Source organism: Mus caroli, chromosome 3 (assembly GCF_900094665.2).
Source record: "Mus caroli chromosome 3, CAROLI_EIJ_v1.1, whole genome shotgun sequence".
Taxonomy (NCBI): Eukaryota; Metazoa; Chordata; class Mammalia; order Rodentia; family Muridae; genus Mus; species Mus caroli.
Genome location: NC_034572.1, coordinates 80209144 through 80236307, shown reverse-complemented (window position 1 = coordinate 80236307; position 27164 = coordinate 80209144). Strand labels below are relative to the sequence as shown.

Sequence of the window (27164 nt, the reverse complement as noted above, 5' to 3'; positions counted from 1 at the left end):
AACAGTGACATAATCTGCTACGTAAGTATTGAGGTCAGAATGCCACCTTTGTATGGATTCTATAAAAATGGCCTTGTGGTTAGAGGACAGAGACCTCAGCTTCTACCTTTGACAGTGTTTGTGGGTGAGCCTGTGTGCATCCTGAGTCCTGTGTGCCACCTGCTTGTGTGCAGCCCATGTGTACCTGCTTGTGCCTGGGTGCTTGTCTATCACCCTTTGCCTGAGGTGAATAATATGGTTTTGATTTTGTTTTTTAATCTGCCTACATGTTCTCAAAATCCCTTTAACCCCTCAAACTATTGTGATACTCTCCACCCTCTTTCCTGGAATCAGAGCATGGACCTCACCCCTTTCTTCCAGTCTCTCTGTCTTCACCTCTTCTCTCACAGACTCACATTTTTTTTTGTAGTTGTTCTGTTTCTTTAGGAAATAATGGTTAAAACAGGATTAGAAATCGAGAGAAGGCATGACAGGCATAAAAGGGGACACTATCTCAGGGATGGAGCGAGCTATCCGAATGTAGAGGCCACATTCATTCATAAATTATTCACAGTATGAGACCCGAGGAGAAACAAAGCTGGTGTATTTCCCTGCCAGGGTAGTTGGCAAAAACCAAGACACCCTGAGGGTGCTTGGTTAGTTCAGTGGTTAGTGTTCTTAATGTTCTATTGCTGTGAAGAAATACCATGACCACAGCAACTCTTATGAAAGAAAGCATTTAACTGAGGCTGGTTAATAGTTCAAAGGGTTAGTCCATTATCATCATGGTGAGGATCCTGCAGGGCAGCATGCAGGCAGATGTGGTGATGGAGAAGGAGCTGAGAGTTCTATATCCAGCAGCAGCAGAGAAAGATTCACTGGAGCCAGCTTGAGCTTTTGAAGCCCCAAAACCCGCCCCCCAGTGACACACTTCCTCCTGTAAGGCCACACTCCCTAATCCTTCTCAAGCAGTGCCACTCCTTGATGACCAAGCACATAAATATATGAGCCTATGGAAGCCATTCTTACTTAAATCACCACTTAAATCTTTCAGTTAAAGAATGGCCCAGGACACTGAGTGTGATCCCTGTAAACATCCCTGTGGAGTTTGGCAGAGGGTAGCCAGGTCTGCTTGATAGTTCTGCCAAGACTTTGGGGTCTCAGCTCTCTGTATGATCCCAATACCATCTGGAAGCTTATTAGAGATGCAGAATCTCGGCTCTACCCAGGCTGGGGATGAGCACCTGCATGTCCACCACGTCCTCGGGTGATCACGAGCACATGGAAAGCTGAAGCCCTAACTCTTGGCAGACAGTCTTTCCTGCCCAGATGTTCTCACATTTCACTTGGGAAAGAGCAGGGTGCTTCTGGGTTTCTTGCAGGTCGTATAGGATTCCATATTGCTCTCTTCCTCATGGTTTACCTACATTTGCACAGTACTTTCTACAGCTCGACATGCACTATGGAGTCCTAGGTGCTGCTGATCCTGACTTTCACACCAGGTGCTGACCTTAACTCCTAGACAATTAGAAGAGAGTAAATGCAGCCGTGCCATAAGGAGTTCCTCATGCGTCTGCTGTCCAGAGTGTGTGCTCCCATTTGGTGGAGCGGTACAGAGGGCCACCCGACTGACACCATGCTCCCCTAGAACTTCCAGCTACAGTTGAACGGTCCTAATCTAGGAGAGCAACAGCCATCAAACCTGAAGGTCCATGGGGAAGTCAAGAGATATGACTACCTCTAGGGGTGGGTGGGAACTCAGTAGGACTCAGTAGGGCCCTGAGACCTGGCCACTTGGCACAGAGAGTGCAGGATGCACCAAAGCCTCACTGAAGAGCACCCTCTCTCCTGAGGAGAATGCTAAGGGTGTACCAGCTGAGGCAGGAGATGGGAGATCTGTGGATTCATCTATGGGGTGCCGAGGTACCATGCCTTGCCCTGGGTATGCCTTGCCACCACTATGCCAGGGCCACAGCACTCAGTTTCCCTGGCCTCTGTTTCTCATCTGCATGATGGGAGCCATCTCACTATCTGCATATAGAATTACTGTGAAGACACGTGTGTCTACATGCAGGTATGTGTGTACTGTATATATATATCTGTATCTGCATAATACCTGTTATCTTCCTAGTGTGGACAGTATCTTTGTTCCCTTTCACTGTCTTCATATATGCTGCAGTCATATACATAGGTGTAGTGCTAAGGGAGAAAATATGTTTTTACTTACAGGCCTTAGAAATGAACCCAATACATGAAAACTGTTCAGTGTGTAATACTGTTATGGTTGCTGGAAACTTCAGAATTTGATCCTGGAAACATTCTTTTTGGTGCTCTGTCCAATAATTGAAGGTTTATGTGTCTCAGTTTTATCATCTACAAAATAGTAGTAATAATGCTTACCTAATGGGGGCTTATGGTTTAACCTTACGGTTAAATGGCCTCATATGTATCACAGAAGAAAAGTGAGATGCAAACAGCTTGACTTTATGTAAAAGTTAGAAACCCAGACTGGGAAACACAGTGAATAAAGCCACACAGCACTTTCTATAGAGAAAAGTCTGCTCAAGGACTTGGTCCCCCTTTCTGGTTCTTTTTTTTTTTTTTTTTTCCTTTTTTGAGACAGGGTTTCTCTGTATAGCCCTGGCTGTCCTGGAACTCACTTAGTAGACCAAGCTGGCCTCGAACTCAGAAATCCGCCTGCCTCTGCCTCCCGAGTGCTGGGATTAAAGGCGTGCGCCACCACGCCCAGCCCCCTTTCTGGTTCTGGAAGGAAGAAAGCCAGGCTCCCTCCCTGAAGCCACCTGTAGAAGTGGAGATTTATGCATGTTACAGTGAGACTGCATGATGTATGCATGTTACAGTGAAACTGCATGATTTATGCATGTTACAGTGAGACTGCAGGCATGCAGCCATTACCACAGCTGTGCAACATGCCCCTGCTACACAGCATTCCCATGTCTATGTCCTCAGGCCATGCTCACCACAGCTCTGTAAGACTGTGTAGTGCCTGCTGTGACACCCTGATATCCAGACTCTGGCCCTGTAGCCTGTGAAGAGGCAGAGAATACGGGCCTTTAGTTTGTGGATCATTCATGTGAGGAAGGAATCCTTAATGATGCAAGTCTAATCATGTGAATTATTACATTCATATGAGTCCTTACACTCAGACGTTTTCCTTGCAGTGCTCGGAGCAAGGCCTACTGTGAAGGTTGGTAAGAGTTGTAACTCAATCGGTAATGAGGACAAAGGAAGTGAGAGCTGGGAGAAGTTACTCCCCCAAAGCAGGTGACTTCTAAATACTACAGCAGACAGGAAGCAGATTTGCCCCTCAGCTCTAGAGAGGCACACAGTCCTTCCAGATCTTGATTTTTACCTGTCACACTGCTCTACAGAGCTGTGAGTCTCCATTTATACTGTCTAATGCTGCAGTTTGGGGTAATTTGCTATAGTACTGCTAGAAAACTGATGTCAAAGGGAAGATTTTAAGGCTTGAACACTCGTGTCTGTTTCTAGATTCATCCTTTAAAGCTCTGGCTTGTGGTGTGGTGCGTACTGAGCAGGGCCTTTAGGGCAATCTGTCCGTGATGTGGTTACTGCTCCTCTGAGGCAAAGGAGTGATGATTTTGTCAGCATGAAGAACATAGAAAGAAGACATTTATCTGTCTGCATGCCACAAAGGAGTTCCCATTAGAAACCTAACAGGCTACGGTAGTGCAGGACCCTTTAATCCCAGCTCTCAAGAGTCAGAGGCAGGTGGGTATCAGTGAGTTTGAGGCCAGCCTGGTCTACATAGCAAGTTCAAGAGAGGCCAGCCTGGTCTACATAGCAAGTTCAAGACCAGACAGGGCTATGTAAAGAGAACCTATGAAAACAAAAAACAAAGAACTTCACCACTGTTACTGGCATTTGACGGCTGCTGGGGGCTGAGAGTCAGTGTTCTTCAGGGACACTGGCCCTGAGAGGCTACCCGTGCTCCATCAGATGGTGTCACATCCATGTTCACACAGGCAGCACTAAAGGGAGGAGTGATGGCTCAGCGGTTCTGAGCACTGACTGATATGTTTTGTAAAACATGGTATGATGCAGTAGGAGGAGGTGCCTTAGAGGGCCAATGCTGAGGTTTACCCCCATCCCCACCAAGGAAGGTACCAGCCATACAACAGATCTAGTATAAAATAAGGTTTATTTTGTGACATGAGAAAGGGGGTTAAGAAGGGAGTAGAGGCAGAGAAAGAGGGGACAGAGGACAGAGAGAGAGAGAGAGAGAGAGAGAGAGAGAGAGAGAGGAAAGAAAGTAGAGGCCGGTTGGGAACAGGTGGAGAGACAGAAAGGGAGTGGGGGGAGAGTCCAGAGAGGGAGAAAGAGTCCAGAGAGGTAGAAAGAGTCCAGAGAGAGAGAAAGTCAGAGAGAGAGAGAGAGAGAGAGAGAGAGAGAGAGAGTCTTTTTATAGCAAGCCAGACTGGTACCTGGCTGTTCCTAGGTAACTGTTGGGTGGAGCTTAGAAGAAATGCTAACATTCCTCCATTTTGGTTTAATTTAAAAAACTGAGAAACTAGAAAGAGGCGATGGGCCATGCCCTCCGTTCAAGTCTGCTTGATAGGCTGAAAGTCTGTAAGCACTCAACGAGGAAAAGAGCTTCATGGAAACTCACCCCCTGGAGCTTTGGCATTCTCATTTACCCATATACTCATACTCTATTCCCGAGTTAGTCTGGTGTATGGAACTACGAGCTCTCTTTTAATATTTTATTATAAATGCCTTTTAAGATTAAATTCTGTTATAGTTAAGTCTCCCTAGTGTTCCAAGGTCCCAGAAGCTGGGCTTAGAATCCTGTAAGAATGCAGTAAGGAAGTTAACCTATTCAGTAACTAATTGAGCATTACAAAGGACGGAGCCAGTAGCTCAGAGCTGGTCTGCAAAATATTTACTAAGGACAGTAGCAAATCTCACCCAAACAAGGGAATACCATAATAGAGCAAGGGAATCCCACTGAGATAGAAATCTTCAGTACAGGCTGCATTGTATATTAGAAGCAAGTTGGTGAATTCTCCTGACANATGGAGATTCTCCAGTTACTTAAAAGTTACACTCATGTGGGAGTTTGGCAAGGCCTAGGAAANGGGGGGGGGGGGGGTTGTGATGTTGCATTATTCATGAGGCCTGCTAAGAGCAGAACCCCCTGGTGCTAGCTTTCACAAGGTTCAAAGGTATAGCACTAGAGTGTGAAATCCTTACCTGTCACTAAGCTGACCCTAGGCAGGACTGCTTTATCTTTACTGTAAACATCTACTTGGTTCCTGTAAATCCTTTTGAAGTCATTCCTTTGTTTTGTATCAGGTAACTTCAATGTTCTTTGCCTGTTACCTTTTTATATTTTCTGTACTATATAAGACTGGTGTTCACTTTGTGAGAATACATTCAGATTCTACACAATCTCGTGTGTTGGTCTGTCTGTCACCTGCTGACGCCTTGTCCGCCTGCCCCAGAGACTCGTTCCATGCAGACAAAGGGACCCAGAGGGTCTGCGGCAGTGATGGTGAAAGTGTTGGAAGCAGTGGCTGACATGGAAGCAAGCCGGGGCTGAAAAGAGAGGGGAACTAGGTGGTCAAGAGAAAAATGGAGCTAAGTCAAGGTTCCTGATCAAAGCCCAAATGTTTAATGGCAAATGTGCTTATAAAGGGGGGGGGGGGAGGTCCATTCCTGCCAATTCATTCTTGGAGCCTGGAACAGGCCACAGGTGACATGCAGGATAGGCTGTAGTCTCCGGAATAGCTCAGTGGCCTCCCAGCAGGTAGCAGTGTCTTGAAGGAGATCAGCTGTAGTGGTTGAACAATAGAGTGATCTAGGGAGGAAGGCTCCACCCTAGGTAATCTCCTTAGTGGCCACTCTTGGCTTTGCTGAACCAGCAGATAAAGTTTTAGCCATCTTTATTTTCCAACATGAAACACAGAACATTCAGTCATTCAGACAACTAGACACAAACACACATGGATTGACACGTGAAAGGACCGGTGCACCAACATTAGACTAGACATTAGACAACACAAATAGGGCAGAGAACTTCTGCTGTAGGGGTCAGAGAGAAAAGGGCAGGGCATCCCCCAAATTTTTTTCTGCCTCTGGGAGAGTTTGAAAATCCATTTTCCTCTATATTATTTTATTATTACAAACCCTGTTCCTGCCGCCTGATGCAGCTCCTGACTGCGGACATCCACCTGATTACTTAATTTAAACCCTTTTTTCTCTCGCCTAAAGCAGTTTTTGAAAACTGCGGACAATCGCCTGATCAGTTCCTAGTTCCAAATAATTCGCTGCTGAACCTAAGTGGAAACCAGCGTTGGGTTAGCACCAATTCCAAACTTAGCCCATATCCTCCAGCACCTCTAGCAGTACTTTTAAAAAATGAAGTTTTAAGCTAGTGCTAGCATGTGTACCTGTTACTTCGGTGCCCGATACAATCCTTTTCTTTTTCTTCCCGTGGAGCTCCATACCAAGCAGCATTCCTCCAGCATTTTTCTGCCATTCCTCAGGTCCCTGTTTGGATGCCAGACTGTTGGAAGCCGACCCGTGGCTCACATGGACCGGGTTTAACCTGGGAGGCAAGCTGGGGTTGAAAGGAGAGGGGAACTAGGCAGTCGAGAGAAAAATGGAGCTAAGTCAAGGTTTCTGATCAAAGCCCAAATGTTTAATGGCAAATGTGCTTATAAAGGGGGGAGGGGGGGAGATCCATTTCTGCCAATTCGTTCTTGGAGCCTGGAATCAGCTGCAGGTTAGGGTGTAGTCTCTGGAATAGTTCAGCAGCCTCCCAGCAGGTAGCAGTGTCTTGAAGGAAAACAGCAGCAATGGCTGAACAATAGAGTGATCTAGGGAGGAAGGCTCCACCCTAGGTAATCTCCTTAGTGGCATCAAGGTCAAGGTCTGGCTCAGCCTGCTTCAGGCTGGGGGTGGTTACAAAACAGGAATAGGGTCCTTGTGATCTTTTGCTACTTCCTGCTGACTTTGGGGTGGTGTGGCTCTGGGAAACCAAATAGGGATGGGGATGTTGGCCCAGTCTTAGGAGAGTTGGCTATTTCCTTGCTGTCCATGATCTGTGGGGCCATCCATGGGTAGGAAAGTGCAGGCCCAGTAGAAGCATCGGTGAGGGTAGACTGACGCAGCTTTGGGTTTGTTCTCTGGAGCTGTTCTGGATGTAGATTTTGAGTAAATGCCTGGACTTGGCAAGATGCTGAAACACACACACACACATACATTGGAGGCAGAATAAAGTTAAGTAGGTTTGGGAGAAAAACTTTTTCTTAGGTGTACATTTGAAACACTTAGGCCTTGGAGGTTGAGATGAGGGGAGTCCTAAACCCAGGGAAGAGGGGGTAATCCCACCCTCTGGAATAGGTAAGAGGTAGGAACTTAGGCTATTGACTGGCAGGTGTACTTATCTAGATGGAGCCTACTTGGTCCATGAGAGGTAGATCTGAGTGGCTTTCCTGGAGGTTATAAGTTTATAATAATTTGTTAACAGCACAAACAGTCTTAGGGAAGACCAAAACCTTTTGTGGAGTAGAAGGGGCAAGCCAATTATTTTCCTCTGTGTAGATGTATATGAATTTAACACAACGAGAAACATTTTTAAGTTTACATTTAAGAGACAGAGTAAACTCAAAATCTTCACCTTGTGCATATGATAACTGATCATATAGAGTTAACATGGGAAACACCTTAAGCCTATAGTTAAAAGACAATCAGAGGAAACTTGAAATTTGAACCTGCGATTACAAAAGTTGGACTGTATAGTGGGATCTTTGATTAAAGTTAAGTTAACTTATCAGAACTCCATTTTGAACCTTTGAACTCTCAATGTAACAGTGGCATAGCAAGGGGCAGGAATCTGAAGCACTTTGTATTTTAAATCAATTTTCATCACCATCTAAGTTTGTATGTCCTTTAACCTTTATATCTTATGATTACTGACCTCAAAACACCTTTCCAGACCCCCATTTAGAGCTTTATAATTTAAGCCTCTTATTTAATTATTTACCATAAGGTATAAATCTAATCACTGGGGAGTAGTCACTGTAAACTGATTTTCTTTAGATAAGTAGCAGAAGGTTATATCTGCAAAAAGGTTACATGGGAAATTTGTGTATCTTTTATCATGAAACCTGTGAGCAAGGCAAACCTGTCTACCTTTTTGATACGAGATCTGGTAGTCTTAAGTAGTTAACAAATTGACTAATGAGCTAATATGCTGGTGGATCACCTTGGGGTAAGGAGTTAGTTGTTTTCTAGCTGTCAAGTTGCAGTTAGTTTAGCTGTCAATGTAATCAGAAATCTGGGAAGAATTAATTATAGTCTAGATATCACATATTAATTAAAATGGCAGAGGTTAGTCTATAGTCTACTACCTAAACAGTTCTCCCAGGTCTCTGTGGTCTCCATCAAAACTTGGGCAGAGGCAGTCTGGCCATTAGGCCCAGAAGATAAGAGGCCTTTTCCTGTGGAGGAGGAACATGGGAGAAATGACTCACCTTGTCTTAGGCAATATGAGACATTTAATTCTCCAGGTGTCTTCTGTCCACAGACCAGGCCGAGCCCTGGCAGCAGGAAAGGCAATGGAACAGTCTTTCTCAGTGGTCATCAGACCTCTGAGATAGAGTCCAGGTAGAGTCCTTTGCTGCTGTGCCCATATCTTCTTGGAGACCTTGGGGCAGGGGTCACTGTTAGGATTTGGGAGTCTCTGTCTGTCATAGCAAGCTTAAACATTTAATATTTAGCAGATCTCTGACAAGATTGAGAGCTAGTATCTATTAAGCATATCTGAGTTAGACAATTTGTATCTGTTTTTAATTATTTGTTCTAGCAAACAAAGAGGTTACATTGTAACTTAATCATAGTAGCAAAAACAAAGCTAAACTTATCTTTAAAGCAGTGGTCCTTAACTTTTTACTTTTGTAAATCTTTAAATTCTCTCCTATGGTAACAGCTTATACCACCGCATAACAAGCAAACAACCTCAAATCTCTTATATCTAAACTTTCTTTACACTTCCAAAAGTTTCTTATCTCTAAGGTTTTTTTCTACTTTCCTCTCATAAACAACCTTTATCCCTACAATTTCTCTCCTCCCCCGCCACCCCCCACCCCCAATCTCTTACTGTAAACTATCTCAGGGTTTGTAAGTTCATTGGGTATGGTTAAAAATCTGAACAAAATTTAGCTTAACACTTGTAACAGAAGGGCTTATAGTTAAAAAAAAAACTATATCTGTATAATCTTATTACAACATTCTATATTTGGGACTCAACTCTTGTTCAGAATATTCTATATATGTAAATTAGATTTATCTCTTGTTTAAAAAATAGGTCTACTAGAAAATAGATGGTTTTAAATAGCAACCACATGTCTGGCAGCTCATCTTTACCAAGGTCAAAAAGTGTACATGCGATGTAATTTTACCACCATCTTGGTTAAGGTGACCATGTGGCATAAAGCAACAATTGTACAACGTTTCAGTCCTGCCGAGGCCTCTGTTTATCATCGTATCTCCCTTTCAAACACGCGTGGCAACAGCAGGGCTTCTAAACATTCAGGTTAGGATGAATTTGTATGCGGTAATAGGTTCCTAAGGTTATAAAATCTACTCGGGTGAACAGGGACTGTTTTAGGGATGTATATTTAACCACTCATGTCTTTGCTAACTGCTCAACATCAGGCTTCTAGAACAATAAATAATAAAAAAAACATATGCTTGATAAATAAGGTTTATACATTCCTAAGGTCTACACAGGTTAACTAACCGACTAGACCTATGTCTAGCCTCTTTGTCTTTACTGACTTTTCTAAGTTTAGTTACTTAGATAAACAGAGTCTTACAAGAAACTGATATTTTGTAATGGTGCACCATGAAAGGAGAAAACGAACAAACGACAGCCAAAATGGTTTCTGGTCTCTATGTGAACTGTACTTATGGTTTTGTAAAATTTCTAGTCCTTTTATGGAATACACTTATGGCTTAAAGTTTTGTTTTAATGCTAAAGGATCTTCAATCAAATCTTCAACACAAAGTTTTAAGGCTCAAACTTAGCAGAGATAAAGTTGTAAAATCCTGATATTATAAAACTACTAACTTGTAAACTGTTAAAGATAACTAAGACATGCAAGTTAATGGTCAGCCACCTTATAAATGATCAAATTCTTTAATGTACTCTAAACTGTGCACATAAAGATGTTAAGTACAAATGTAATTCATTTACAGGGGCAAATTTTATTTAGTATTCAATATATGTTTTCAAGTTAAGCCTAAGACTAGTAACTAAAAGCAAGAAACTAGTTAATTTTGTTTAACTCATGAATATACAACAGATAATGATCCTCAAACTCTTCAGAGGTCTGTAGATATCTGCACATATCTTCAGAGATCTGTAGAGAGGATATCTTATGTCTATACGGATGTGGCACCTGCCAAGAATAAATTTGACGGCCTATGGCTTAGGCAGGAAATAGGAGGTGAGACATGCAGGAGGAGAGAGAATTCTGGGATGGAGGGTCAGGCTCTGAAGATCTGCGCAGGGAGACTCGAGGAGATAGATTCATGGTACCTGAGCACAGGTAACCAGCCACATGGTAGAATGCAGGTTAAGTAATTGAGTTATTTTAGTTATGATTTAGTCAGAGGAGATCTAACTAAAGACCTAACTGTGTGGCCAAGGTATCTGCAAATCTATTTTGAATCTGAGTCTTATTTTTGGGAGCATGGGGGTGGGAGGATGATCCAGGACTTAACTTCTACAGAGATCCACTAATACACCATTTAACATGTTTGATTGAAAAATATTTCCATGACAGACAGAACTGCAAGCTCCTAGAGGCAACCCTGAGCTCTCGAAAGAAGAAGATGGGATACAGACTACTTTACCTGGATTGCTGTCGCACTAACCACTGGTTAAAACTGCCTGTGCCTTACCTACCACCAGGGCTCTGCACAGATTATGTACACTATTGTGTTGACTGCTCTACTCTGCCTTGCCAAAGTGGGTCAGTTTTTCCCAGTTCCTCCACAGAAGAATATCTCAGACTTCTTGGGTCTGGCAGTTGAAGGCCAATGCTCTCCTGTGTAACAGTGAAAGATATAATACTGTCTGTCCTGTATGACAACCAAAGACCAGCTACTTCTGCTCTCAGTGAAGCCACGGAGGCCACAGGAGCCTAGCACAAATGTCCAGTTGGCAGTCATTCTCTGCCATTTTACTTGCTACACACATACATTTGGATTGTAGTTCCTGTTATAATTTACCCTTCTCAGACCTCTGATGATATTGATGGCTAACTGTAGCTGTATGTTAACAGTGGCAGGTACCCAGTTCCTCTCCCCGAGGCTGCAGCTGCCATTTCTATGTAGAAGCAGGCACCAGGACTCACTTTTCTAGAGCTACTAGGTGTCTGGCTCAGAGACAAAGTCATAGTTTACCACACTGATAGAGAAACACTCACAACAGGTTTTCATGAACTGTACGGCTCCTTTATTTAAAGGAAGTTGCTTTGCAGCGACTTCTCTCAATAATCAACCATTTGTGTCTCATGGTAAATAATCAGCTGAAAAGAAAAAGCCCAACGTTTATATACGTTGTGGGGATCTGGGAAAGTGATTTGTAGGGAAGTTTGTAAATGCAGGTTGTGGTAACGTGAAAGCTTGAGTTGTGAAGGTCTAAGAAAGTAATTTCAGGTGTGCAAGCGCACATTTTGTAAAGGTGTAAGACAGTGATTTAAAGTGATGTCAAACATTTCAGATAGCTTCCTCTCTCTCTATGCTGTTGTCATATAAAGACTTCTGAAGTTCACAGTTTTAACATTAATCAGTGGAGTTCTGACAAGCTGTTAATCTAGCCCTGGTAAGGCACTGCTGCTATTACAGTCACAAGTTCAAAATTGTCTTCTAAGCATAGGCTTAACAACCTTCTCAATCACGCTAAAACCACCTCTATATAACCAGGCCTCAGGATATATAGGAGCAGTGTTGATGCTTTGAACTCAGAATCATGCCTTGATGGTCCCAAGCTTTTACTCTGCCTCAAAGGCCTGATGCCACTGCTTTTTCTATATTGCGGATTTCAGTACAGATTGGAAACAGTGGTCATGCTAATATGTCGAAAACACTTATCTTTTTGTAAACTTAAAAAAATTCTTGTAAGCTTCAGGAAGTCATGACTTGTATCCACCTGTCTGTCACAGGTCAAATGGACTCCAGACAATTACTCCTGTCAATCAGCAACCTAAGTTTTCCCACCTACTGCCCACCCCTGGTTTTGGGGCTGCTCCCTACCCCAACAACCAGGACCATGGGCCTGGAACTTTCAAGTATACACCCAAAATAAAAAGTGTCTCCTAAACTCCTTAAATTTACCTTCTGTCCTTGTCTATATCTGTCCCAGTAGGTTCCAAACAGCTGCATACTGCTGCAATACTGCCTGCAATGTGCCAGCCCCAGGTGTTCCTTGCAACCCATATGCCAGATTGCTCCAAAGCATCCCTGCACTTCCCTAACCCCAGGCGGTCCCTCAGAACCTGGGCAGCAAGTGAAACAGATGTTCCCCAACCTGCCCTCATCTCTCCCTTCCTGGAATATTTGATCAATATTCCAGTCTTCTTGGGCCCTGACAACACCCCAATGTCAGCAGAAAGTAGTTATAGAAGAAATTCCATCATCTTTTATCATTAGCCAAAAGGCTAGAGTGTTAAGTCTCAAACTCAGGACAAATGGCTAACTAAGGTGCGCATTTAACACATCAAAGCAGAGACTGGTCACCGTTCCCCCTGGCTTGCCTTGCTCCTGGGTCTCTCTTGGTCCACTTGTCCTGCCACCCCATGGCCCAGTTCAGTCTGGACTCATCCAGATCCCTCTGGCTGTTCCCCCCTCATATCCACAACAAACCTCTCCACAACCATACCTCGGAGGAGACATGTCCTACTTTTTCTCAGCCATCTGGCACCTTGATCTTGGGCTTTCAGACTCCTGATCTGTAACAAATGTTTGTTATTTCAGCTGCCCGGTCTACAGGGTTCTGTTTCAGCCGCCCAGAACTAGGAAAGCAGGGATGACAGCCCTATTCCACCTTATAGGTGCTGACACAGATGCTCAGAGGGGACTCGGTCATGGTTTTGTAACTCGGGTTATCGTGAGTTCATCCATAGACAATGAAGAAGCCAACAGCACTGCATGATGGCCTTGGATTAACTCCAAACAATGTAGGTGCAAGTTAAGGAATCCTAGCGTCCTAGTGAAGAGAGGCTCTGTGCTTGGCTGGCCCAGACCTGCTGAGAAGCCAAGGCTGAACAATAGCAAGGGACGGAGAGGTCCCCAGCTTTTACCTGCATGTTTTTGTCTTGGTTGAGTTCTCCGTACTTCTGTGTAAATCACGTTTTCTTCAGGATCTATTTAGGAAGAAGGCAGAATTTCAGAGGAGAATAAGGAGCTTCCCTCTCTTCTCAGCTACCCCTTGGCCAGTTTGTTCTCTAGAAGGATTATAGCCCTTCAGGCTTTATCGTCTTCCCGATGCTGCTCCAATATGTATCTTGTGATTTCTGCCAACCCCGAGACCAGCGGGCTCTTGTCCTCACCATTGCTGTACACTGGCTGTAGTTCTATACAGGCTGGTACGTTGTAATAGGTGGGCTCCTGGGGTTCTGAATCTGAAGGGCTCCTGTAAGAGATACAAACACTGATGTTTCCCGGAGTGAGAGGAAGGGAATAGGGATCCCTCCAAAGGAGCTCTCAACCAACATTGTTCTGTTTCTATGTTGTGCCCCCATGGTATGTAAGAGGCACCATGCCAATACTTGTAAGTATTTAGTTCTGTTTTGTTCCCATTTTATATGTATAAACAATGAGTGTTTCATAAAGCGAAGTGGCTTACCATCACCACTAAACTAGAAAAGGGGAAGAGCCAAGATTTAAAACAGGCTGAGACCCCTTTCAGAGATAACAATCTTCTACAAACAAAGACCCCAAGGAACTCCTGTGGTTTGGACGAGGCCACTATGGGAGGCTCGATGGCACTTTGTGAGCTGTGGGATGACTCTTAAAGCGAGCCTTCAGGATGCAAGATGGTGGCATGGTGGCAGTCTTCTCACAGATCCTACTTCTTTGCAGAATGACTCCTCTAGGGGTGAGGTATGTGTTCCACATTCTTGGCTGTCATTGCAACAGATTTTGATCAGGCAGGCCATGCCTAGAGATTTCTAGGCTAATTAAGATATGTCATCTGAAGGTATGGGTGGATTCAATGTCTGTGTGATGCGATTAACATGAAGGAAGCCAGTTTGCAGAGGAAGGAAGACCCGAAGCCTTTCCTCATTTTGGCATCATCTAACAAAGAGAACACATGTGATCCGAAGCCCAGGACTTACAAATGGGGGGAGTGGTGCTATAAAGATCAGGAGCCACGTGGATGGCTGATTTTGGGACTCTCTTCTTGGCTGGCTAGTCTGGTTCCATTCTTGAGAGTGATGCTTCGTTTTAAAATAAACTATTTCTATCCTATGCCGCTCGACTTCAAAGGCATGACTTTTTCCTTCATTTTTCCTCGTTAGTAACACCAGGATTTTCATCTACCTGTTTTTTAATTAAATTCTAGTAAATTTGTATTGAGCTTTCTTCTTCTTAGCTTGTTTCTAAATTCTTTTATTAATGAGAATAAGGATCTCCAAAGGGGACCCGTTTCCCTGGTAACTGCCAAAGTGATCATTTAGACAACCAAGCTCACAGTAGTACAAGGAAGTGATTTAATAAATGAAAATCAATTACCACATGATATGAGAAGGAGGCTTCTAAGGTGTAGCTAAGGTGGAGGTTCTGGGAATTGGCTTGAGGCAACCCAAGGGAGGGGTAGCATCAATTGGGTACAACCCACCACAGGAACGAGTATAGGAATTGTAATCTTGGTGATAATAAGGTAATAAGATTTGAGATTTGATTTAAAATTTCTGTCCTGTGGGTGTTTACATTACTTCCTGAAATATGTCCAAGTTCTTACCTGGAGTCATCAGAGGCAGGCTTTCCTCCTGTAAAGGAACACATTGAATTTCAGGAAGAGGGGTCTTTCATGGGGACTAGGAGGCAGCTTAGGTGGGGCTCACATGGAGACTGCCAGGAGCTTCTGTTACTGAGATCTGAATCTTTGCTATGCCGACAGAGGGGGAGAGGGGTAAAAGCAACTGAATTTTTCATGCTGGCCCCAAGTGAAGGGAGACTCCTCAGTCCATCCTCCCTTAACCTCAGTCCATCCTCCCTTAACCTCAGTCCATCCTCCCTCAACCTAAGTCCATCCTCCCTCAACCTCAGTTCATCTTCCCTCAACCTCAGTCCATCCTCTCTTAACTTTGGTCATCCTCTTTTAACCTCAGTCAATCCTCCCTTAACCTCAGTCCTTACTTCCTTAAGCTCAGTCCATCCTCCTTTAACCTGGATTTTTCAAAGATAGTGGTCTTTAATGACTACAGATAGTTCAATAGTCTTAGACCAGAAAATAGACTTGACCATCTATAAAAATACTATATATTTTAAGGATCAGTAATCTACCAAATCTAGTTTGAATTCTGTTTTGACTTCCATTTCTTAGTGTTTTTCTCTTCTTCTCCTTCCTTGGGGGAATATAATAAACACAGGAAGGAGAGCCTTGGCCCTTTCTGAGGTTAGGTAGATGGAGTCTCATCAAGGTGTGTTGCGCTCAGGTAGCTTTTGGAACAACTCTGTATTTGGTTAACAGGACTTCTGAGGGACCCAGAGGGAAAGGCAAGGAATCATACGACGGAAGAGGAGGAGCTCTCGAGAGCCTACGGATGGTCACATAGTCAGTGTGAGCAAGCAGGAACAGAGACAGGAAGGGTGTGATTAGGGAGTCACCCACCTGCTTTTCTAGAGAACCAGCAATAAAACAGAAACACTCCAACAGCCACGATGAGCAGTCCCACAGTGATTCCGGCAGCCATAGGAACACTTCTGTTCTTTTTCATGTCTGGGTGGGGGGTGGGGAAGGGGGAGACAGAGGATACCTAAGCATAAAGCCAGGAAGGGATGGGCAGTTTTGAGTGGCTGAGTCATGAATCTGATGTTTTGGTGTTGGGGAGGAGAAGAACCTTTGTGACCAGGAGTACCAAGCCTTAGTAGTGACAGACGTGGCACAGAAGATAGCTCATTTGTTTGTGAGAAAGCTTGTCTCTGTGCCTAAGGAAAGGCCGAGGGTCAAGATAGACTGTGGCCAGAGAGAAGGAGCAGCTGGCTGATGATTCTAAGTTCTGAGATACTCTTTAAAGCCTGGCTCTCCTGAACCAAAACACAATGATTTAGAGAGCCATTAGCTCAAGAGACCTGTCTTTGAGAAGCGCTTTCCTGATCAGCCATGCTGAACACTGTATGTTAAAGCATATTTACCAGTGATGAAAAGTATGTACCCTAAGGCCATTGTCAGCCTCACAGAAGTTTCTAGAATGTTCTGCAGTCAGAGAGATGTCGACAGAGACTCCTTCTCCAGAGGGAGCTGAGATATTCCCCAGGGTGACATTTTTGCGATAAAATTGGTACAGGACTTGGGGGAGAGCCTCTCAGAGCCTCACAGTGAAGCTCTACTGTATCAGCCACCACCGCCTGAGCTCCTGAGACACCCTGAGTGTGAGGACAGGGAGGGGACACTGGAACTGAATGGAAAGGACACTTCAGTAGAAGCTTCTGCTTCTAACATATTTGTTGCAGTTACAAGGGAAAAGTGCTATTATAAGCAAATTAAAGTAAATAAAAAACATTTGATTCCAAAAGTTAATGACTTTGATTCGCAAGTAGTTTTTCATATACCAACAGGAAGTAGCTTTCTGGCGGCCAGAAGAAGCAGGTGCCACCAGCGCTTGCTTGTGACAAGTCTCTGTGATACTGACCATCACTGCCTCTCTGTGCTGGGGTCCTGGGACATAGCCAGCCTCACTGGAGTAGAACTACTCCATTCCCTAAGCATTCCACAGTCTGACAGAAGTTGAAGGACTCTCCTATTTCAGAGAGGGCTAACCTGCACCCCAGGGTGACATCTTCAGGATGAAAATGGTACAAGATCAGGAAAGGGAGCCTTCCAGGGTCTCACAGTTTAGCTTCACCATGCCCCCCCCCCCACTACAGCTTGGGCCCCTGGGAACATCTGAGATTAGGGCAGGGTGGGACCCTGGAACTGAGGGAGATGAACTAGCCATCGGTTTCTTCCATTTGAACACAGCCCTCCACACTAAAGGCATTTCTTTTTATTTTTAATTAAAAAATTTTTTATTAGATATTTTCTTCATTTACATTTCAAATGCTGGGCGGGGGAGGCTATAGGGGACTAAAGGCATTTCTGACTGCAAAATGTCATTATTAGGTTTTAGTGGCCTTCTTAGGTTCTTCAGCGCTCATTTATAATTTATCCCAATTGTGGGAAGTGAGAATGTTTGCATAGTGTTGTATATATTCTGAAGTACCTGACATATAAACACAAATATGTTTGAGGAATCTGAAAATGAAGACACAGCTGAAAGCTAGCCATCTGAGAGATGAGGACAGCTAGAAGAGAAAGAAGTGGGCTCCACAGAGTATGCCAAAACCTACAGTGGAAAGGGGCCATATCTGATATGGAAGGACTATGTATAGGTTATGAGGCAGGCAGTGTGTGCAGTGACTGAAGACAGGTTGGTCCATTTGAATTGTTGCAGAGGATAGGGCAGCAGTCTGACAGGCCCAATAACTGTGATGGAGTAGAAGGCTGGAGACCCAGTCAGGACTGGTCCTGCTAAAGATTTGATCTTTATCAAATGATGGAAGGGCACTGAAGCTGGAATGTTGGTCAAGTCTGGGAAGAACAAGTTGTGTCTAGGCTCTGCAAGAACATCTGGGGCTAGGGATGTACAGGCAGTGGTTAGAGCAGCTTATAGTCTTTAATTGATTGGAAATCTGCTAGAACACACACACACACACACACACACACACACACACATTAGGATAGAATGTAAAATTAAAGAGTTTGGGGGGAAATTTTTCTTGTGTACGTTTGAGACTTTTAGGCCCGTGGTCCTGGTAGTTGAGGGAAAGGAGCCCCTAAACCAGGGAAAGAGTAAGGGACCCCACCCTCTGGAATAGGTAATGGGTTGGGACCCTTAGGCTATTGATTGGTAAGGGTATTTCTCTGGAGTCCATTTGACCCACGAGAGGTGGATTCAAGTCGATCCCCTGAAGCTTACTACAATCTTTTTTTTTTTTTAAGTTTACAAAAAGAGACAAGTTTTAGACATGTTAGCATTACCACTGTTTGTAGTCTATACTGAAACTCACATACTCACATACTCAAACTCACATACTCACATCTTTGTGTCATAGTAGAGGCTTGGAAAATAGTTTTGGAGTAACAGCATAACCACTCTTTAAGGCAAGCTCAAGAAAAACAGAAACCTTCCATGGAGGCAGAAATGGCAAAAGATTGCTTGATCTTGATTTTCAGTATGATTGCAAACCATGAAAAAGTGGCTTCTTTCCTCTATCCAGAAGACTGTGTGTGTGTGTGTGTGTGTGTGTGTGTGTGTATGTGTGTGTGTGTGTGTGTGTGTGTAAATTTAGCACAATGAGAAGCTCTTTAAAATCTATACTTAGCAGACAACCAAAAGAAACTTAAAATTCTGAGTTTGTGTCTACAATATTAGCAGAACTCCAGTCATCAATGTCAAAACTTTGGAATTTTGAAGTCTTAATACAGCAGTAGCATATCGAGGGGAAGAAATCGGAAGCATTTTCCCTCCTTTTGTATACCTTAACTCACTTTCTTATCACTCTAAGCTTTCACATCCTCTAACCTTTATAACTCGCATTTGCACATCTAACTTAAACTCTAAAACACTTTCTTAGATCCTCATTATGTAAGCTTTCATATCCTCAGACTTTACAACCCCGCCCCCACAAAACCCAATAATTCTATTTTGAGAAATATATCCCATTGTGAGAAATCTTCTAGTTCTCCCCTGAATCGCCTCTATTGTCTTTCTTATTTATTTACTCTCAAAACAGCCTTATGAAAAATTGGCACCTACCCAGGGCTCCTGGGTTTCTTTTTCCTTGTGATACAAAGGAGATGTGTCTGACATATCAGACTCAATATTTTTCTACAATGCTCTTCTACTGCTTTGAAAAACAAAACAAAAACAAAACACCAGCTAGGTTTTTACTTTCTCCTGAGTGCAAATACAAGCACGTTTGTTCCTTCAGTGGCTCCATGATGATGTTAACCAGTGGCCTTGACAGAGACCAACCATGATCTAGATATTGAACAAAAGGAGAATATAACTGATCTAAGGTGTGGCTGAGGAGAAGTGATTGATCAATCGACTGACCGATTGATTGTAGTTACGAGGGAGAGTACAGCCAAAGACACCTGGAAGAGTTCAGAGCAGGGAGAGAAAGTAGTGGTCTGCATATGGCCATGAGAGTGACCTGGGCCATGAGAGGAGCGCAGGAGGAGCAAGAAAGGAAGACCAAAAGGGGGAGGCAAAAGAGAGAGGGGCAAGCAGACTGAGAGAGAGCCAAAAGCCAAAAGGGCAAAGAGAACCAAGAGAGTGCATGGTCAAATAGCAGGATTATATATAGAAATGAGAAGCTGGGGCAAGGGAAACTCATGGGTTGGAGAAGTTTAGGGCAGGGGATGGGGTGAGAAGAACTGAGAGAAGCCAGGGTGCCAGAGCAGGACTCTGTAACAGGCCCTTGCTGAGGGAGCCTAGAGGCCAGCATGCACTCTGGTATGCTAATAGGCACCAGAGTTAGCTATTCTTTTGGATCTGATGCATATCCTGTCACCCTCTAACAAAGGTCTAGAAAACTACATCATGCAGTAAACTTAAATTTGCTTAAATGGGCTTCTAGAAAGAGGCTCATGAAACCCCTAGAAAATAAGGAACACATTTCCCAAGGAAGCCATTTTCTCCTTTTCTTTCAAATCCAGTCTCCTCCTAACCTACACTGAGTTGTAATTGCTTGGAACTCTTTGGAAAAACTAAGGTTTTGCATAATATTTGTTCATACCACTGTTCTGTAGGGAAGTTGATAGGTGCTTGTAGAGAACTGGGTGCCCCTGTTGGTGCTCTTAGCTTGGGAACTAAACATTACAGGGCATAAGAAGACAGCGTGTGATGACCACACACATTTATTAAGAGCTGTGGAGGCTTCTGAGGTAGGCAAAAGTCAGGCCTAGCGAGGAGGTAGATAAGCACAGACAACGAGCTTGACTGAGAAGGGAGCCTAGAACAGGATTGAGATGATTATGGAAGGAAGTAAAGGTGTGGGGGCAAATTTCCAAAAGGGCTTGGTGAGAGGGAGATCTGTATAGCGGTGGGTATCAGCAGGAACCCAGGACTTACCAAAGAGAGAGATCCTTATAGATTCACTGTGCTGGGCTCCCAGGCCATTGTCTGCTGTGCAGTGGTAGCTTCCAGATCGCTCTGTGCTCATAGAGAAATTGAAGTATGCTCCTCCTCCAGAGAGTACAGAGCTATTCCCCAGGGAGACATTCTCATAGAAGAATTCATACAGGATACATGGAGAGCCCCTCTGGGATTGACAATGAAGTGTCATCAAGTCTCCCTCAAGGGCCTGGGTCTTGCCCGTGCTTAGGGTGAGAACTGGTTGAGATACTGCGACTGGAGGAGAGAAAGTGGGTTGCAGGTTACTTCTGTTTTGTTCCAATGCACATGCTTGGTTTCCATTCTTCCAGATCTTGGGACAGCTCAACCTCCCAGGCTAGATGGACATCGGCAATCTCCTGACGTCCATGCTGGCCTTCCATCAGTTCCTTTCCCATCTGCCTTGTCCCTTCTGGCTCCCTTGTCAGCCAACTCTCCTCAGTTTTACAGAGATGGTACCTTCAGGGGACAAGTTTGTATCTTGCTGCTACAGGACTGATACCCTTTTCCCAATCAACTCTTTGCTCCCCTGTGAACCATTTCCTCTCCTGAGTTTTAAGTCTCTGTGTCAGTCTCTGCTCTCCATTTCTCTACTTAGGGTAGCTTCCGTGCTTTGCTCCAGGACCCTTAAGCTGCTAAATTCACATACTCTTGCAGGATGCCCTCCTCAAGTACTACCTTCTTCCAGGTACCCAGAACCATCCATTCTATCAGAATATTAGAAGCTGAGCAGGAGGAGGATAAGTAAGGAGCCTCTGTGGATGGTAACTGTAGCCTGTTAGGAGCACGCAACCTGACCCTGTATATGACTTCTGGAGGCTGCTTACTTCTGGTGGACAATAGCTTCTCCTTGCTCCACTGGCCTGGACATGGGAATAATTTTGCAAGTGCTCAGTGAACAGGGGATTTCAGTCTCATGTTAAAACCAACAGGCAGATGTTGGGCCAGAGGGAGAAGCCCTCAGCTTCTTGGTGAAGCTCTACTACATTCTCCATAGCATCTCACTGTAGGAGACCAAGAGTGGGAATAAGAGAGCTACTAGGGTTTGAAGACATAGCAGCATGGTCAGGATGGGTCCCTGAGAATCCTTCTGGTTACAGTAAGATGCCAAGTGGCATCTCTCAAGATATACTCTTTCTAGCATCCCATCTGTTCCTCCTTTATAAAGAGCCATTTCATTTTAACTGAGGAGGACTTACAAAGGCTATGTTCCTAGTCACTGAGCATTTCTCCTCCATCTGATGTTCTGAGAGTTCCCACTGCCCTCAGCCCATTCCATATATTTCTAAGTCTTTCCTATTAGTCTTTGACTAATGCTTGGCAGGTTATTCAGAACATTGAATTATTGGTAACTGATAACATCTACTTCCACTTGACTGTCTCAAGTCCTCCCTAAGGATCTCCATGTGTAATGTGAAGGATCCATTCCTCAGATGATAACTGGCAACACGCACCTTTTATGGTGATGGGAACTGCCCTGCTGACAAAGCTTCGGCGGCTGTTGTTAGCTTCACAGTGATACTCCCCTGCGTCACTGATGTTCACCTGGGAGATCTTGAATTCTGCTTTGGAGGACTTAAGAATCTTTGTTTCTTTATTCATCATGTCTCTTTTATACCAGGAGAATTTGAGTGGTCCTGGGACGCCTTTTACTGAGCAGTTGAGTAGCAGCAACTGCCCTTCAAACACCAACTTTGAGGCTGGGATGATGTGTGTTTGGAATTCCGCAGAAGCTCCTAAATGAATAACAATGACATGTATGGGATTTTTGGCAATGGGCAAGGGGTGGGAAGAAGACAAAACCTGCTTTACCACGTGGGGAAGGGCCTTAGAGTAACATTAGGCTTGTCTCTGGGAAGTGAGAAGACAGTGGAGACTGTGTTTTCTGCCAGCTGATAAGGCCCCACATTCCTTGAGGGCCTTGTCAAGGATTTGTGGCGGGACTATAGGTTATTCTGCCTAACCTGACCTCGTGTCTGCCCTATCCTGATAATTCCAGAGCTGCTACCCATGGCTCAACACTTAGGAAAAGTGGAGGAAGGAAGCAGGAGAGTTGGCATCAAACATGATAGTCCTGAGTACAGTGCCAGTCGTGTATGACTGGAAATGAAGCATTGTCATAAGTAATAAGCTGGCCTTGAGTTGGCACTTCTTAACTTCTCTAGTGTCCAGGATCGACTCACATGGAAGGATTGTCCATCCTGGGAACGATTTTAGGCATACTGTTTTAGGACAGTGCCTTTGGATTATTTTCCAGACTTAACGAACAAACTATGATAGTTGACTAGAGGATGGGAATGGTGGGATGGTTCAGCAATTAGGTTGAAGGAAAGACTGTGCTAAGAATAACTGTGATGTGACTGATGGATAATGCCCTCTCTTTCTTCTTTGAACTGTTCATCTTTAAATCAGTAGCCACAGGCGCACCCATTGCTTACAACCAAAGAGTAGACTGATAGAATTTAGTCAGTCAGATTGGTTTCTTAGCAATGGGAACAAATTCATAGGTGATGCTCTCACTTCCCTTCCCTCCAGACCCAGGATCTGGGTGTTCTAGACTATGTGTCCCCTACTATGCTCAACTAGATTTCCTGTGAGATGGACCAAATTCAGTCGGGCAAAGCCACTCACTAATGATCACGCCTAAGAAAGCTATCTTTTTTTTTTTCTTTTGAGCCTTAGGAAAAAGTGTTAGTCTGTGAAAGACCATCTCTAAGGGCATCAAGATGGATCTGTTTATTCTGCAAGACTTCATCTTTTGGCTTTCTTGTCCTTAACCAGTCTGCATCAGGCACCTCATGTTCTGGACACCTGTCTTTTTGGCTGAACAGAACATTCAGCCCAGTCTGAGGGCTGACCCCATCGTAGGGATGGTTCTGATGCTATCCTGTTCCCCAGTTGGTTCTTGATCTGTCCATAAAGGGGCCATGGGCCAATTGCTGGGCAGAAGGAATAGGTGAACTTCTAGGTTCCCGGAGGAAAGAAACAGAGTTCACCATGCTTCTGATGGATAAAAGTTGACAGGTCATGTGAGGTCTCAAAATAGAGTGGCTACACAAGTGGCTATCCAACAGGCAGGTGGTCAGAGATGTTTAGTAGGGACGAGATTTAACAGAGCAACTAAAGTTTAGGGCTTGTGGGAGGTGCGGAGCTAAGAAAATTGATAACACTAGCAGCGAGAGTTTAATAATGCCCAGCAATTGTGCCCAGAAGGCAAGTTGAAAATGAACAACTCTGTGTGTGTGTTTTATCTATGGATTCAAGGGAAGCTGGGTTGGGGCTGGTAGTGTGGCCCATTCCTGGAGTTATGGTGAGTAGCAAAAGCTACATGCAACACCTAGTAGTCTACAGTTTAGGATCATAGCGTTGGAAGGAAAACTTATGTCAGGCTGAGACCAGAAAAGCCTTTACCTAAAGGCATCGAGAGAAAAAACAAACATGTTTTTTGTTGTTGGTTTGTTTTTCTTTCTTGGTTCCAAGCTCCTCAGTTTAGCTATCCACAACGGCCATACAACTCCCACAGGCATGAGGAAAATACCTTTTATAGAGGCTAGTGACCCAAACTGGTGAATGCTTCTAAATAGCTTCCATGCCTGGAAAAAACTCAGAATGATACTCACTCTGCACTGGAATTATGAACGCTGTACTTTGTTTTTCATCTTGGGAATTCACTGTTTCTGCCTTGCACTGGTATCTCTTTGACTCTTCAGTCCATATGGCAGGAATGTGAAACTCTGAGGAATGGCTGCAACCTGACCCCAGAAGCTGGAGGTTTCTGAAGAAACAGAACTGGAGCCGGGCATCTGACTTCTGGGCAGAGAGCTGGGTCTGACACGTCAGGGTCACTGGACTTCCATCTATGGGATGGGAGGGTCTGGCCGTCAGCACAGGACGTGGGAACAACTCTACAAAGGATCACAATCATCCACTGAGCAGTTAAGTAGTCTGCAGAAAACCCCATTTCATCCTCAGCACTGAGGTGTGGAGTGGTACCGCTCCCCGAGTGCTGACTAGAGGGAGGTGCTGCTTTTGATTACCCGCATCCTTCCACCCAAAGATTTCCCTTCTGTTCAATGGACTGGCAGCCCACTCTTTCTTCCTATTCTACCTCTACAACCAAAGGAAGCCTGTCTCTGACTAACCTGTTCAGAATAATTAAAGCCCTACCTTGGACTTGAACTCTGACCGTATTGGAAGTATAGAGGAACCCTAAAGGCCACTTCCTCCAAGTGCATTTGTATTGACCGTTGTCCTTCAGATTTGCATGATGAATATAGAGCTTAGAACTTTTATAAGGTAATCTCAGAGCTTCACCATTCTTGTAAAATGTCAGGGTCTCTGCTTCTCTGCCTTTCTTTGTGTAGCACCTCAGAAACACAGAGTCTCCTTCAAACACAGCAGGTGGAGCTTGCAGTATCGGAAAATCTGTGGAACACATCAGGCACACCACTTGGTTCATCCTCCCAGTTCTCCTTGTTGTTGCCTTTCTACACAGGCTTTACAGGAAGCGGAAGTGGAGAAAGTATGAATTCTTTTTCTGAGCTAAAAATAAACACCTGCACTTTGAGAAAAGCTGGGCAGCAGAAGGCAAGTTAGAAAGCTCCCTGCATCATTGTGAACACAGTCTTCCCTTCTCCATGTTAGTACACCAGAGTTTCTGTATGTCTGTCGCTCTAAGGGGATTTAAATGATGCCGGCTTGTCTTTCATTTGTCTAGTGCCCCCTCAAGTTGAACCATCACTGCAGCTAAATTTTCAGAAACCACAGTTTTCTCTCAATACTCTCAAGATCATTTAATGGGGTCTCCCGTTCAATCGAGTGCCTTTTATTTTGGGGTGTGCAGATTTGTGTGCTTTGGTAGGTAAATGTTTAAGAGAATCATGAGATCAAAGAGTATTACTTTTTTTCTTTTCCTTGCTAATAGTATGTTTTCTTGCTCACAAAATCAAAGGCTATTTTCACAAGGCTGACACTACTTCAACTTTAAAACAGAAGGCTTCAAGACCAAAACCAAAAATGCCTCCCTCCCTTTCTCCCCTTCCTCTCTTTGTGTACCTATAAAATCAATCCATTTATTTCTATCTATCTAACATTTACACACACACACACACACACACACACACACACACACACACACACCACACAAAAGTCCTTATGGTGCTTACTATTCCTAATAAACAAAATGGATTCAAGAAGTATGCAAGTAAATTGCTTCTCAAATTTTATTTACATGAGCAGCTTATAAACAGTACATATTCTTGGGGCTCAATAATCTCAAGATTTGAGTCTGTAAATCCTGAGTAGCTCCTGAGTCTCTGTGTGGTCACAAAGCTGAGCAAGCCTTCTCATTTGTGCTAGACTTTAAGGACCACAGGGATAGGAGTGAGTGTGTATAGAACTAGAACTCAGTGAGCAGTTAGTGACAATTATGACCTTCTGTATGCACTTGTCAAAGTCACTGCCTACTGGGCTGAGCAGACTTTATTCAGACTACTTAAATTTTATTAATTTTTATGTTTAAATTTACATGAATTCTGTGCCATATCTGGTTCTCTATAGACACTTTTAATCTCTCTGTAACCATAGCATGAAATAGCATGGTTTGTTCATGAGTTGTTTGTGGTAAGTAGTAATTAACTCTTCAGGGCAAATTGGACAGATGTGGTGTCTGAAGCTTCAGTTCTTTTACTTCTGTCTCACCTTCATAAAACTTTAAGTTCACGTGCATGCTTGGAAGTAAGCTGTCGGCTTGGCACCAATACTCTCCGGACTCACGGACCTTTAAGGTAGGTGCTTTAATTACCAAATCACCTTGGGTTTGCGTCATTGTTTTTCCTTTCTGGTACCATTTTGTTTCCTGGGGTTTGTAGAAGCCGAATCTATAACAAGTCAGCGTGACGGCCTCTCCTTGAAAGAAAGTGGTCCATGGAGGCTGAAGGGAAACCACAGACTGCTGTGCAGCTTCTGAGGAGGAGAGAAATGAGTCTGTAGCAGATGTCCCCACAGTTTCCAATCCAGAAGAGCCCTGGGGGGAGGGAGGGAGGGAGAGAGAGAGAGAAGGACCTGGCTTTGGACAGTTCCCAAGAACACAGTGTTCCTTCCCCCTCCCCTGTCTCATGTCCATCCCCCCTCCATGTCCTCTTGTGTCACCCGTGCCCCCCATTCATGCCCTGCCCCTGCCCACCTAGAGGCTCACTGAAGGCTGAAGAAGCATCATTTAGGAGCACTCACCACCCACAGGGTGAGTGATTGCCCAGGGATGGCAAGGAGCAAGACAATTTCTGGAGATAGTTCTAGCACTGAAACACTGTGTGGTTAGTAAGCCTGCTCTGAGAATGGATCCTAGATAAAGTCATTTCTTCTTCCTTTGCTATCTTGTCATTCAGAAACCCTCAAAAAATTTCAGAATCATTACAATCACAACTTTGCATTTTCCCCTAAGGTAGTGAATCGTTTTATCATCGGGCGTTACACTAGAAAAGCTTGAGAGATCGTGCACTTAACTGCTGTTTCGTAGAGGATGATATAACTACATAGCCCACAGTAATTAGTTGTGTCAGAATAAGGAATGGACAGTCACCTGCTGATCCCCAGGGGAACTAGACACTCGAGTGACCCGGTGGCTAGCTATGGGGAGAAGGGAGAGACTTCTCGATATTACTTTGGATCCTCAAATACCCAAGACCCCTGTGACCCAGGAAATTGGTAATGATGCCGGATTGAGAAAATGTGTGATAATTC

The 27164-nt window shown here is 44.1% G+C and overlaps 1 protein-coding gene across 2 annotated transcripts in view; it reads right to left on the bottom strand.

Moving 5' to 3' along the window:
* LOC110291615 (Fc receptor-like protein 5) overlaps positions 1–27164 on the bottom strand; it is a 55248-nt gene that overhangs the window by 23247 nt on the left and 4837 nt on the right. Inside the window, exons 3-13 of one of the 2 annotated variants that reach the window (XM_021158841.1) lie at positions 26124–26387; positions 24591–24848; positions 24044–24328; positions 21878–22159; positions 20382–20660; positions 15875–15982; positions 15002–15029; positions 13587–13669; positions 13338–13400; positions 12917–12986; positions 6647–7162 (exon numbers count right to left, since the gene is read on the bottom strand). In XM_021158841.1, coding sequence (XP_021014500.1) covers positions 12934–12986; positions 13338–13400; positions 13587–13669; positions 15002–15029; positions 15875–15982; positions 20382–20660; positions 21878–22159; positions 24044–24328; positions 24591–24848; positions 26124–26387 — 1703 coding nt within the window. In that variant the 3' untranslated portion in view covers positions 6647–7162; positions 12917–12933. Of the gene's footprint in view, positions 1–6646; positions 7163–12916; positions 12987–13337; positions 13401–13586; positions 13670–15001; positions 15030–15874; positions 15983–20381; positions 20661–21877; positions 22160–24043; positions 24329–24590; positions 24849–26123; positions 26388–27164 lie in introns of those variants that run through there. The other variant, XM_021158842.1, reaches the window with a different exon arrangement.